The sequence below is a fragment of the Bufo bufo genome, chromosome 4, assembly GCF_905171765.1.
Source record: "Bufo bufo chromosome 4, aBufBuf1.1, whole genome shotgun sequence".
In the NCBI taxonomy this organism is placed as follows: Eukaryota; Metazoa; Chordata; class Amphibia; order Anura; family Bufonidae; genus Bufo; species Bufo bufo.
In genome coordinates, this window is record NC_053392.1 from 395,061,126 (window position 1) to 395,075,092 (window position 13,967).

The window sequence follows — 13,967 nt, forward strand, 5'->3', positions numbered from 1 at the left end:
GGGCGATCCAGGAACACTGACAACCTGGGCGATCCAGGAACACTGACAACCTGGGCGATCCAGGAACACTGACAACCTGGGCGATCCAGGAACACTGACAACCTGGGCGATCCAGGAACACTGACAACCTGGAACCGGAAGAAGGTCACGAAGCAGAGAGGAAGGAGCGCGATACCACGGGATGCGTGAGACTCGGGCGCCCGGCTGAACGGAGGGGAGGTGACTAAATAGTCAGACGCCCCTCCCACAAATGCAGTCTGGTAACAGCCTTACAACTAACCATTAAAGTGGTTATAGTAAAAAAATATGTATGTATATAAAAATGCTACAGAAGATATAAAATTGAAATAATTCTCAGTTGTATAGTGGGCAGATTAGTCTTTCCTCAGTATAGGTCATCAGTATCAGATTGTTTGGGGTCGGACTCCAGGCACCCCCGCCGATCAGCTTTATGTAGAGAACACTACATTTTGTCTGCACAAATTCAGTGAATGGGACGGAAGAGCTGTGTTTACAACTGCTGACTGCTGTAATGTAGACGGCAAGCAAGTAAACAATGAAGAGAACGCAATGCTCGCACGGTCGCTGTATTCTCGTCAGACAGTTGATCTGTCGGTGTGCCAGGAGTCAGTCCTCCGGTGATCTGATATTGGGATAGCTCATCACTATGGGAAAGCAGAAAACCCTCTTAATACATGAGGCTCATAGACTACTCGATACATTTATGTGATATGTACATTAGAAATGATGCCGGCCTGTCTGCAACGAGAGCGTATCACAGTCAGAAGTCTCAGTGACAGACTGTTATTGCACTGGTAACGTCTGCAATGTTTGTGCTGATGTGGCCAGCCTTACAGACAAAGATGACACAAGCTGCATAATAGAAAGGTATTAAAAAAAAGTATGCTTTTACGGTCCTTTCACTGGGTCAGTTTCAAGTTTATCAATAATGTAAAGGCCCACAGTCTCCCTGGTGGCCCTCTCCATCCGTATCTACATTAATTATTGATGAAGTCCTGATAGCTAGTGTTCACATACATTCATTTGCAGAGAAAATGACTTCCATTTGATGCCACTGGTCTAAGGATGCTTTTATTAATTGAAGCTGGGATTTGCATTGAAGTCCTTGAAATCGATATGAGCTGTAATAGAAATCTTATATGATGTTGAGTCGACTTTGCTTTTCATGTTATCTTTCAATTGTTAGGTAAAACATGCAGGGTTTTTATTTTAGGCTGCAGGAGCACCAAAAACTTTGTCCATACTATGACTAGGGCAGAATTTTTCTGCCTCTCTCTAGAAGATGTGTCCATGTGTCCTGTAATGACACGTTAGGGCATACTTTAAGAAATGCATGTACATCTTATTATCCACAGTCATATGGTACATTGTAAAAATCACATAAAGGAGAAAACTTCCTGAACACAGTACAATAAAGACTAAAATAAAAAATACTAATTAATGGGGACATGTCTCAAAACTGGCATTTTACACACCAGTCTTAATCTCTCCCATACTTACTTTAGATGCATCACAATTATTAAAAGGTGCAAGATTATAATAACTGTGACCGACATCCTACTCCAGCCCCTCGCCACTTTACACAACAGCATTGTGTGCCAAAGGAATGATAACCCAACTTTGTTTAACACTTACAGGTAGCCCCTTTCCAAATGCAGTCTTTGGTCTGGCTGCTGAGACCCAGAAGATACTGGCAACCCCTCCTTTGCCTCAGATCACCACTGTGTCTGATGTAGGGGGGTCTTACAGCAAAGGGGCAGCTATCAATGATATCCCCTAAATGGGTTAAACGATTCTCTGGTTACCCAACTCTGATTGGCCAAAAATGCTGATACTGAATAGTAGGGCTCTAATCACAACTGTGTTAGGCTTTGGAGCCTCCATTGCAGATTATGTCAGCAGCACAATTTTTTCCAGAAATATGATGGACACATTAGTGGAATCTGATGGACCCCATAATGAATCTCTGGGTCCGTGGGGCGCTGCTGCAGGTCTGTCACATCTTGAATTCTGTTTTTTGCTCCTATGACAGAACATTAAAATGGATTTCCAAATGCAGATGCGAACAAAGCCTTAAAGGGGTTGTGCAAGAATGGGTAATCTTACTTACTTGCTTCCTGGAGCTAGAGCCTGCTCCTTCCTTCCTTCCAGGACTGTGATGCTCCTTCACTGTAAACAGTCGGTTTGACATTGCCGCAGCCAATCACTGGCCATGGCGACAACCTGATCTCTATGTGTCATGTGACCATTTGTCATGACATAAGGGGAGACGGTCTCCACCGTGGCCAGTGGAACATAGTGAGGGAGCCCAGCGGAACATTGGAACCGGCCTGGAAGAGAAGGAGCGGGGAGCTAGTACGAAAGCAGGTTAGTAAGCTTCCCTTTACAAGTGTGCCCCCCCCCCTCCCTTTAAAGTGCATAATTTTGCATATTGTTGTTTCCTAAAATATCTCTATTGCCTATCTGCACAGAAATATAAGAATGATGACGTAACTTAAAAACCTAACTAGGCTTATTGCTTATTCGCTTGGCTAACTAAACCTGATGGGCTGTCTCTTTATAGGAAACCTGACAAAACATATGAAGTCGAAAGCCCACATGAAAAAGTGCCTGGAGCTTGGAGTAGCAATGACATCTGTAGATGATGCGGAAATAGAAGAGTCAGGTACGTCATACTTTAATTTTGGTTTCTGAGTGTCTGTGTGAGAAGATGAATCGCCCACACAGCTGCCTAACCAGGGAAAATGCATTTAAACTTCAAGTCTGTGTATATACAGTATATCTATTTGCAAGCAGTGAAAATGCTCTGATAATAGCAATAAAACCATGTTTCATTGCAATGTTTTAAAAAATGTACATGTGAGGTTTAGCTTATCAGATGAGTGGAATCATTTTATGCATTGGGTTTTATTTGCATTTATTCAGAACAGTTTTCACATGGTTTCCAGATTAATTTGAGATTGAAAAATATGTTTCTTAAAGTGTTAAGAATATACCACAAACTCAAAATTACACAGTACAGTTGGCACAATAAAATTTTCATACCATATCAATGTGGAAGTGGGATGAGTGTGTATAAGGAATGAGGTCATATCTCCCAATCTCTCAATAAGGTGTGTAAAAGGTTTTACTAAAATAGAGTCTATTGCTCTGTGATAAAACCTAGGATGCCCAGCTAGGTATAAAGTAGAAGGCTAAATCATACCACTGGCCTACTGCATCATGGTGTACACAAGGAAGATGTAAAACAGTAGACATAGAAGAACCATTAAAGTGGCATGGGGTGTGACCACTGAGTCCCCCACTGATCATGAGAACAGGGGTCCCGTGTCCCCTGTTTGACTGCCACCTTATTCAAACGCTATGGCAGAGATAGCTGAACACTGTACTCTGCCATCTTTGTATACCATAGAAATGATTGGAAGCGTGCATGCTTGCCTGACATATCATTCGGAGGGAGCAGGATCCCCATTCTCTTCCCAGCAGTCACACCTCGTCAGTTACCCCCTATCCAGTAAATGGTGGATAACTTGTTGTTACTACTAGAGTAACATCTTTTAAGGGGTTGCCTAGGTTTTTGACAATGATGGCTTCAGGATAGGTCATCAATATCAGATCGGCGGGTCCGACACCTTGCACACCTGCCAATCAGCTGTCACCTTGTAGCTCCAGTGGCAGAAATCACTACCTGAACAACACAGCTTTTTCTCTTATGTAGTGCACTAAAATGGTAACTGCAGAAACCCTGCTGAACTGACATTGAAGGCCTATCCGGAGGATATCTATACCAATAAGCAAAGGCACAATACCGCCAAAGAAATAACTACCATATATAATCGATCACACACATGCCTATGGTCCAAAATCAAATACAAACGCCTATAAAAGAACTACCAGACCGCATGATATTAATATTATATTTTATTTAACATATTAGGATAATATGTTAAATAAAATATAATATTCATATCATGCGGTCTGGTAGTTCTTTTATAGGTGTTTCTATCCTGAGGATAGGCCATAAATATCAAAATCTTGGACAGCCTCTTTAATGAAAAGACCCATCTGTTAGACAGCAAAGTTAAGCCTAAAAACTAAACCATTACAAGTCAGAGTCCAGGTTCTGGGATCAGAAACATTGTTTCTGCAGCATGAGCATGTGGTTCCTATTCAGGTCTATGGACCTTCAAGTTAATGTTCACTTATTAACACCCAGTACACATAGTTGTTATCACCACCCTAGACATGGTACTTTCCCCTTTACACCATCAAAACCAAAATTGGGAAGACATATGCAAGCTGTTCGGTTTAGGATCATGTACCATCTCAACAGTCCTTATCTTGTACAGATGTAGCAGGGGTAACACACACACTCTTAACTCAAATTTTTTAACTCATCGCTCTGTAGAGCGGCATGAGCACCTCCCTCTTTCTACGGGTGTATAGGGAGAGGAATTACCAGTAGAAAGAGGGAGGTGCTCATGCCGCTCTACAGAGCACTAGTGAGATCTCATCTGGAGTATTGTACGCAGTACTGGAGACCATATCTCCAGAAGGATATTGATACTTTGGAGAGAGTTCAGAGAAGAGCTACTAAACTGGTACATGGATTGCAGGATAAAACTTACCAGGAAAGATTAAAGGACCTTAACATGTATAGCTTGGAAGAAAGACGAGACAGAGGGGATATGATAGAAACTTTTAAATACATAAAGGGAATCAACAAGGTAAAAGAGGAGAGAATATTTAAAAGAAGAAAAACTGCTACAAGAGGACATAGTTTTAAATTAGAGGGGCAAAAGTTTAAAAGTAATATCAGGAAGTATTACTTTACTGAGAGAGTAGTGGATGCATGGAATAGCCTTCCTGCAGAAGTGGTAGCTGCAAATACAGTGAAGGAGTTTAAGCAGGCATGGGATAGGCATAAGGCCATCCTTCATATAACATAGGGCCAGGGGCTATCCATAGTACTCGGTATATTGGGCAGACTAGATGGGCCAAATGGTTCTTATCTGCCGACACATTCTATGTTTCTATCGCTTTACCTTGAAACAAAAGCCATTGAAAAGCAATTGCTTAACGCATTTAGTTGCTTTTAGTTTAGATAACATGTCTCAAAGCATGTGTGTTAACCCTGCTACATCTGTATATAGAAGACTAGGAAACCTAGTAATATTGATCTGGTTTTGTCCATCATAGCCACACAAAAAATCTGCACAGAATGAAGCAACTTTATCCATTATAAACAGAGAAATATAGAATAAAATGAATGTATAACAAGAGTGCCATGAGGTATTTATTGGTGGCAGGGTAAAATGCCAAAAAGATAAGTAATGTTCAGGCTTTTGTTTTGATGTCACCTAACTTGATTAAGAGTACAATTTATGTTGTATTTGGACTTTGGTGAGTCAAGGAAATGTATTACATCACTGAGACATGATGTATGCTTCAATTTTTTATAGAAATACATTCGAATTAAAAAATTTTAAATTTTTTCTTCGTATTACTGTATTCATGATTAGTCTTATTTGGCTGTATGTTTTTTTTAATAGGAAATTGAAATCAGCAAACTTTGAAATGTTCTGAAATTATTTTTATCTTCTTTACTCTACTATTCTTATGTCTGTTATATTGTCATTATAGGAAACATTGAAGAGATACAAAAAGAATCAGAAAAAAGCTCCATATCTATTGATCACCAGTTTTCAGATGCAGAGGAATCAGATGGTGATGATGGAGATGATAATGATGACGATGATGATGAGGAAGACGATTTTGATGATAACCAAGGTGACTCAACACCAAAAACTAGATCAAGGAGTACAAGTCCTCAACCCCCTCGATTTTCAACATTGTCTGTTACTGCTGCTTCAGCATCACAAAGAGCATCTCCAGAGGTCTCCATAAGTCACTCTTCTTTGATGAGCTATTTATCCAACATGCCTAGTATTCACGTTACACATCTCATGACCCCAAGCGCTATGAGTGGAGACTCCCAAATGGTAAACTATCAAAAGCTTGTCCTTGCTAATTTGGAACACGACAGAGAAAAAATGGATGTACCTGGCAGCATGGATGAGGACTATATGCTTACTTCTGAAGCTAGTTCATCTCCTAGGGACTTCTCATCTTGTAGTCGCCATTCCTCTCCAGGATATGACTCTTCACCATGCAGAGATAATTCACCAAAGAGGTACCTATCACTTAGGGGAGATTTGTCCCCCAGAAGGCACTTATCACCACGAAGGGATGCTTCACCAATGAGGCACCTGTCACCAAGAAAAGAGGCTGCATTAAGGAGGGAACTTTCACCACGAAGAGATGTATCACCAAGACGCCATCTTTCACCATTAAGGCCAGTGTCACCTGGAAAAGAGATGTCTACTGGGCGAGATCTGTCTCCTAGAAGAGAGAGGAGATACATGGCCAGCTTTAGAGCACTTTCTCCTAGAAGACGTTTACACCACAACCCAAGTTTGCCAATGAGTCACTATTTGCACTTAGACTCAGGATTACTTGGCCCTGGAGTAAGTTGCCTTTGATTTTTACATGTTTATATTTGTTATCCATATTTTCTGTGTTAATGAGATTCTTACAGCTGTAGCTTACAGCCGTGTTGTAGTATTAGGCAAATGGCACATCATCTTCATCATTTGCCAGGCACATGTTAGTTTTAGCTAGCTAAATATTACCGTATTTTTCGCTTTATAAGACACACCCCAGATTTTAAAGTAGGAAAATAAGAAAAAATGTTTTTCATCAGACCTCATATCAGCCCACTCAGAGCCTTATAAGACCTCAGATTAGCCCTTCAGACCCTTATCAGACCTCAGATTAGCCCATCAGACCCCCATCAGGCCTCAAATTAGCCCATCAGACCTCAGATTAGCCCATCAGACCCCAGATTAGCCCATCAGTACCCCCAATCATACCTCAGATTAGCCCATCAGTACCCCCAGACCTCAGATTAGCCCATAAGTACCCCCCAGACTTCAGATCAGCGCATCAGTACCCCCCAGACCTCAGATCAGCCCATCAGTACCCCCAGACCTCAGAATAGCCCATCAGTACCCCCAGACCTCTGAATAGCCCATCAGACCTCAGATCAGACTAAAATAAAAAATCATCTTACCTGTCCTGCGCAGCGGCTCTTCTTCAGCTGTCGCGCTCCCATCTTCCCGGCCTGCGCTGCACTGTCACATGACTGCGTGCAGCATCAGGTCATAGTGCGCGCACTGCGTCCTGACGCTGTACGGGGTCAGGACAGTGCTGCGCAGGCTGGGAAGATGGGAGTGCGACAGCTGAAGAGGAGCCGTGGCGCAGACCAGGAAGGGTAAGTATTACCTGCGCTTCGCTCCCCGCTCCTAATACATACTAGTGAGCGCTTCCATAATGGAAACGCTCACTAGCAGTGATGGCCAGTTCGCTATGTTCGCCCGCGAACACATGCGAGCTGCCATCTTAACTGACAAGTCCGGCGATGCACAGGTGAGTCCTTACCTTTGCCTGTGTGCGAGCCGGTCTGAAATGAAATGCGGTCTCCGGGTGCAGGCAGTTCCGAGAACAGCCCGATGAAGGCCCCCGGCAGCTGTACTCGGAACTGCCTGCTCCCGGTGACCGCATTTAATTTCATACCGCCTCGCGCACAGGCACAGGCATCGCCGGACTTGGCAGTTAAGATGACAGCTCGCATGTGTTCGCGGGCGAACACGGCAAACTGGCCATCACTGCTCACTAGTATTTGTTTTATAAGACGCACTGACATTTTCCCCCCACTTTTTGGGGGGGGGGGAAGTGCATCTTATAAAGCGAAAAATACGGTACCTAAATCTGTGTATAAACGTGAACGCCAAATTTTTGCTCTTTATATCCACCATTGATGACATCATAGGTATCATAGCATGATCATGTTTCAAGTACTTCATGGCTCTTTTTATCCAAAAACTGGATAATATTATATTCATTCTGAAAGGAGTTGTATATTTCTCTCTTACATAGTCAAAAAATAATGGAGAACAGCAAGAACAGTGCTGTTTTTCCAGCATGGGTGTCTAGAGAGTTTTATTTATTTCTGTTCCCCTCTAAACAATACAGAGATCACAATATATTGTTGTCTACTTTCTGCTGCTTTTGTGATAGTGTACCCTTAATCGATTGTGGGATACATTCTTGTGTGTTGTGAAACATATTGTTCTGATGTGGTTTAACAGACTTACAGTACAGACCAAAAGTTTGGACACACCTTCTCATTCAAAGAGTTTTCTTTATTTTCATGACTATGAAGGCATCAAAACTATGAATTAACACATGTGGAATTATATACATAACAAACAAGTGTGAAACAACTGAAAATATGTCATATTCTAGGTTCTTCAAAGTAGCCACCTTTTGCTTTGATTACTGCTTTGCACACTCTTGGCATTCTCTTGATGAGCTTCAAGAGGTAGTCCCCTGAAATGGTCTTCCAACAGTCTTGAAGGAGTTCCCAGAGATGCTTAGCACTTGTTGGCCCTTTTGCCTTCACACTGCGGTCCAGCTCACCCCAAACCATCTCGATTGGGTTCAGGTCCGGTGACTGTGGAGGCCAGGTCATCTGGCGCAGCACCCCATCACTCTCCTTCATGGTCAAATAGCCCTTTCTTTCAAAGTTCTCCCAATTTTTCGGCTGACTGACTGACCTTCATTTCTTAAAGTAATGATGGCCACTCGTTTTTCTTTACTTAGCTGCTTTTTTCTTTCCATAATACAAATTCTAACAGTCTATTCAGTAGGACTATCAGCTGTGTATCCACCTGACTTCTCCTCAACGCCACTGATGGTCCCAACCCCATTTATAAGGCAAGAAATCCCACTTATTAAACCTGATAGGGCACACCTGTGAAGTGAAAACCATTTCAGGGGACTACCTCTTGAAGCTCATCAAGACTATGCCAAGAGTGTGCAAAGCAGTAATCAAAGCAAAAGGTGGCTATTTTGAAGAACCTAGAATATGACATATATTTTCAGTTGTTTCACACTTGTTTGTTATGTATATAATTCCACATGTGTTAATTCATAGTTTTGATGCCTTCAGTGTGAATCTACAATTTTCATAGTCATGAAAATAAAGAAAACTCTTTGAAGTAGAAGGTGTGTCCAAACTTTTGGTCTGTACTGTATATTATTATCTAGAGTATTACATTTCTTAACTTTCACTAACTTTCACTACTATTAACGTTCACAGTCATAAATTTGGCTAGAGCCAAACAATTTGAGTTGAAGCTTATTTTGCCCAATAGGACTATTATATATAAAAAATATAAATCAGGCCACACAAGTTAGAGGGACTCAACACCAAGATCATGAAAAATGTATGTGCCTTTTAGCTGATATTTAAAGTGATGAAGGGAAACATGTCTGGCTTGTTGGACAAATGTAGAAGAACTTTGGACTTTTCAGTTATGTGAAAGAGCGTTAGCAATTGCACCACCTAATGTACCAGCCATATCTCCCACCACTACTTCAAGCTGGAGGCATATAAAATAATAGTGATCCTTAAAACAGCAATATCAGATTTGAGAATGCATAAACAGGGAATGACTAATATATAGTCACTCACTCATGTTGCCAGTGGAGATGATCTGAAAAGTGATCACATTGTTTTTGGTGCAAGAGTATTTTGACAATTTCTTTCAGACAATTGTAAGATTAAAACTAGATGAGATATATTTTATATTAAAGAGAACCTGCCACTATTACAGACCACTTTAAATTAGAACATTAGTGTGATGCTATACTGTATAATGCACTGGCTGATAAATGTACAGTATTTAAAAGTGTTTTTCTAGATTTTAAAACTGATGACCTATGCACTGGATAGGTCATCAGTATCTGATCCGTGGGGTTCTGACACCCGGGACCACCGCCAATCAGCTGTTTGGGCAGGCATTGGCGCTCATGTTAGTATCCCCGCCTTCTCCATGCTCACAAAGCACAGCGCCGTAGATTGTATAGAGGCTGTGCTTGATATCCCTCTCAGCCCCATTAACTTCAATGGAGTTGAGCTGCGCCTAGGCCACGTGACCGATAACTGTGTCGTCACTTGGCCTAGGAAAAGCTGTGAGAAGGCTGCCGCACTCACAGGAGCTCCGGTGCCTTCTCAAACAGCTGGTTGGTGGGGGTCCCGGGTGTCGGACCCCACTGATCAGATACTGATGACTTATCCTATTTAAACTAATATATGGAAAGTAGTTAAAAACACTAATACTATTAAGAAAATATCATTTTAATTAGAGGAGTCTCCTAATTTATTAATTTCTCTTAATCGCTTCCTTCTGGTTTGTAAAATAAAAGGATTGTTTTACAGTTTTTGTTAGAAGTACTGTATTATTGGTTGTCAGGTTAAAGTAATTTTTCTGTAAATGTGGTTCTGTACTTACAGCGTTCCATGCAGGAAAGAGTACAATGTGAAAAAGTGGTTTGAGAAATCCATATTACAAAATATATATACAATTATAACAGTTATTTATCAATGAAGCACAAGGGGTAATTTAGTAAATCATATAAAGGGTGGAAATTCTTTTTTTCATTGCTTTCTTTTTTTCTATTTTTAAATAGAAATATGTTCACTTTTCAACTTCTAAAAAAAAAATAGGAGGGCAGGTATTTAGCACTCCATGCACTCTAGAAACTGCCTTCAAAAATTCACATAATAGGGACTTTGCGACTTTTTTAGGTCATTTGCGCAAAAACTTTTTTTTACACCACTCAATCCAGTTTTGAAAAATGGGTGGAAATGGGTGTGTTAGCTATGTTAATGAGCTTCATTCCAGACTTATCAATGAGACCTTTTTAAAGTCTCAAAGAAAAGTCACAAACTCACTGTAGTAGGGGGAGGGTGTAGAAAAATTGGAGTAGCTTTTCTAGTCAGAAATGTTAGGTTTAAAGATGCACCAGAATTAACAAACAACGTGTGACTTCAAATAGTACTCTCATGATAAATTCCTCCCTATGTATATAACAACTGTTTTTCTTTATTTCTACTGCAGAGTTTACGAAAGAACTGGCCACAGTTGCCATACGTAGGTCCTTATCCAGAAGATACGCTTGGACACCAAAGCCATGGCCCTGCCCCTGTTGGCCACAAAGACTATGTTTTCAGCCACTTGCCATTGCACTCACAGCAGCAAATACGAGCACCTTTACCTATGATCCCCATTGGTGGGATTCAGATTATTAATTCAAATTCTGCAGTCCAGTCCAGTCCTCACTCCTCATCAACCACAACTTTGCACCTAAGTAGCTCAGATGAGAAGACAATCCCATCTTCAGAGTCATGTATCCTATTGCACCTTGAAAAACATTCTTCTTCTGATTTTCCTCTTGGAGATCCTATCCATGGAGCTGCCCCAACGCTCTTACCTTCACCAGGGCAAAGCCCTTCAGATGAAATCTTCAAGCCTGCTGAGAGGGAGCAAGAAGAAAATATACGTACTTGCACAAAAGCCATTGCTTGCCTGAGGATTGCTACAGAGGAAGGTCTATCGCTGAAGCGAGACCAACTGTCTCATCCTCCTGAGCCCAATCAAAAAACATTAGAAAGTGCACAGTTTGGCATTAGGCACTTTAGTGGACATGAGGCAGGCATGTCACTTGCATGCGCCTCACCCACCCATGTTGACTTGCACGGTGAAAAAGACAGTTTTGGTACATCACAGTCTACATTAGCTCATTCCAAATTCTATAGTAAGAGCATGGACATAACAAAGTTAGGATTTCATGGCAGGAATGAAGAGCCATCGAGCACACAGGAAGGGAAGGACTCCACAGGCGAGTCTAGTAACTTGCATTGATTTGAATGGGCATGTAGATGATAAACTCTTTTCTTGTAGAAAACACATTCATAGCATGTCTGATGTACTTAACAATGATTTGTTTTTGAAATTACTTTTATTATAAGAAAACAGATAACTATAAATATATAGACATGTATATATATCTATACAAATAAGTCATCATGAGCCTGACCAAAATGAAACTTTAAACTCTTGTAATGGGTCTGGTACTTTTAATTGTACAGATGTTTGTGCCTTTTCCTTTACTTTGCTTATATTCTTATAAGCATTTTTAGCAGTACCCTGTATATATTTTAGAATTTGTGTATCTGCTTTGTAATAATTGTAATTTCATTCTTTTTGGACACTTGGGCCTACATGTAAAAAGTAAAAAAATAGCATCAATATATATGTGAGGTTGCACTAAAACATATTTTTATATGATTGAAATTCGACAGCTTTTATGTACAGCTCCAATCCTGTAATACTAATATTTATTTACTTTGTTTCATAAATTGTACATTTTTTCTTAATGTCGTGAATTGCGTTTTTCTATGTGAAGCATGGGGATTACTGTTGCGTAAATAGAACAAAAAAATGTATAGTGTAAGCAAGATATTTAACTGAAATATCATCTTATCATGCACTTATGCATTGGTTAAACAAGAAAAATTACGGATATATCAGTCAGTTCTTTACTCTTGTAATTTTTTTCGTCCCTTGTTTGCTGAATTGACTATAACTTAAGTGCGGATTGTGATTTTAAAATTATAGTAATGTAAAGCATTAAAAGTAAAAACACGTGCTTATTGTGAGGTTTTATTTCTCCGAAAGCTGTATGACACAGTTATGAATATATCACAAAGTATATATGGTCTTATGTGAACATTTTGCTTGGTATACTCCAATAATACATATGGGAAACATTCCACCCCATGTATATGTACAAGTGCATCACTGGTACAGTTATATGTAACTCTCAGTTGGACACGTCACCAAATAAATTTACTGGAGTGTCTTTAAAAAAAAAGGTGACAAAGCACATCTGACTATGTGGAAATGGGTTATTGTGCTATTTAGTGGATTATAATTCTGTGAAACCGAGTTTGTAATACAGATCATTAAGGAGTGTTCTTTAAAAAAGAAATAAATATACAGTTACATGCAGAAACTGTGTTGAATGTTTATCATGCATTGTGTTTAGACTGGAAAAGTCTATGTCTATGGAGTGTGTTTAGGTTGTGACTTAGTAAGGGTTCATTCACACATCCGTGTGTTTTTTGCGGATCCGTAGGACATGTTCTATTTTTTTCATGATCGGAAGTGCGGGTCCGCAATTCCGGATCGGGGCCGCACGTCGTACGGCCCCATAGAAATGTATGGGTCCGCAATTCCGTTCCGCGAAATGCAGAATGGAATTGCGGATGTGTGAATGGAGCCATAATGTGAGCACAGAGATTGAATCCCTCCTTATCTCTCACATTGTGGGAACACTTCATACATGGCCACTGGCATAACTAAAGGCATGCAGAGATAGCAGTCAAACACTGTGTCTTCTAAGGTGGCCTAACTGCTCCTCTGGCCCTTGACCCTTACATGACTGCCGCCATACAACTGTTTCAAACAACAGAAGCCCAAGGCTAATGTCTGCAATCGGTGGTATCGCCACTCTTAGACAACTAATCCTTCCACCACATCTGAAGCCTAAAATGGCTCCACCCAAGCAACAATCGAGGGAGCCGTTCATTCACTACAGCAGCCCTGGTCCTCTTGAATGATCCAAAGCTGCCACTTCTATGCTCCTATGGAGACTTTGCCTGTGGCAGGGCTCCACAAGAACATAGTGAAATTCTCATAGACTCCAATGCAAATGTGCAAGTTGCCTAGGGGAACTTTTAAAACGTGTATGTATGGAAATATAAACATAATAGAAGAACGGTTTCAGTAAATTTGACAAGGTAATGATTATTGGTGGTTTGACTGTTATTGTTGATAACAGTGACGATGCTGGTTCAAGCTGAGAGGAAGATGACGGATAGGCCTAGTTCATCGTTCAGTAATTTTGTCTGTGTTTGGTGAGTGATTTTCATCAGTGATTGTGAGCCAAAACCTGGAGTGGAGGCTACGCAGAGA

The 13,967-nt window shown here is 40.7% G+C and overlaps 1 protein-coding gene across 6 annotated transcripts in view; it reads left to right on the forward strand.

Moving 5' to 3' along the window:
• Nucleotides 1-13,001, forward strand: part of HIVEP2 (HIVEP zinc finger 2) — a 216,231-nt gene extending 203,230 nt beyond the window's left edge. For 5 of the 6 annotated variants that reach the window (XM_040429252.1, XM_040429253.1, XM_040429254.1 and 2 more), the window contains 3 exons: nucleotides 2,585-2,686; nucleotides 5,665-6,548; nucleotides 11,049-11,852. In XM_040429252.1, coding sequence (XP_040285186.1) covers nucleotides 2,585-2,686; nucleotides 5,665-6,548; nucleotides 11,049-11,852 — 1,790 coding nt within the window. Of the gene's footprint in view, nucleotides 1-2,584; nucleotides 2,687-5,664; nucleotides 6,549-11,048 lie in introns of all 6 variants that reach the window. The other variant, XM_040429257.1, reaches the window with a different exon arrangement.
• Nucleotides 13,002-13,967: the final 966 nt, after the last annotated feature.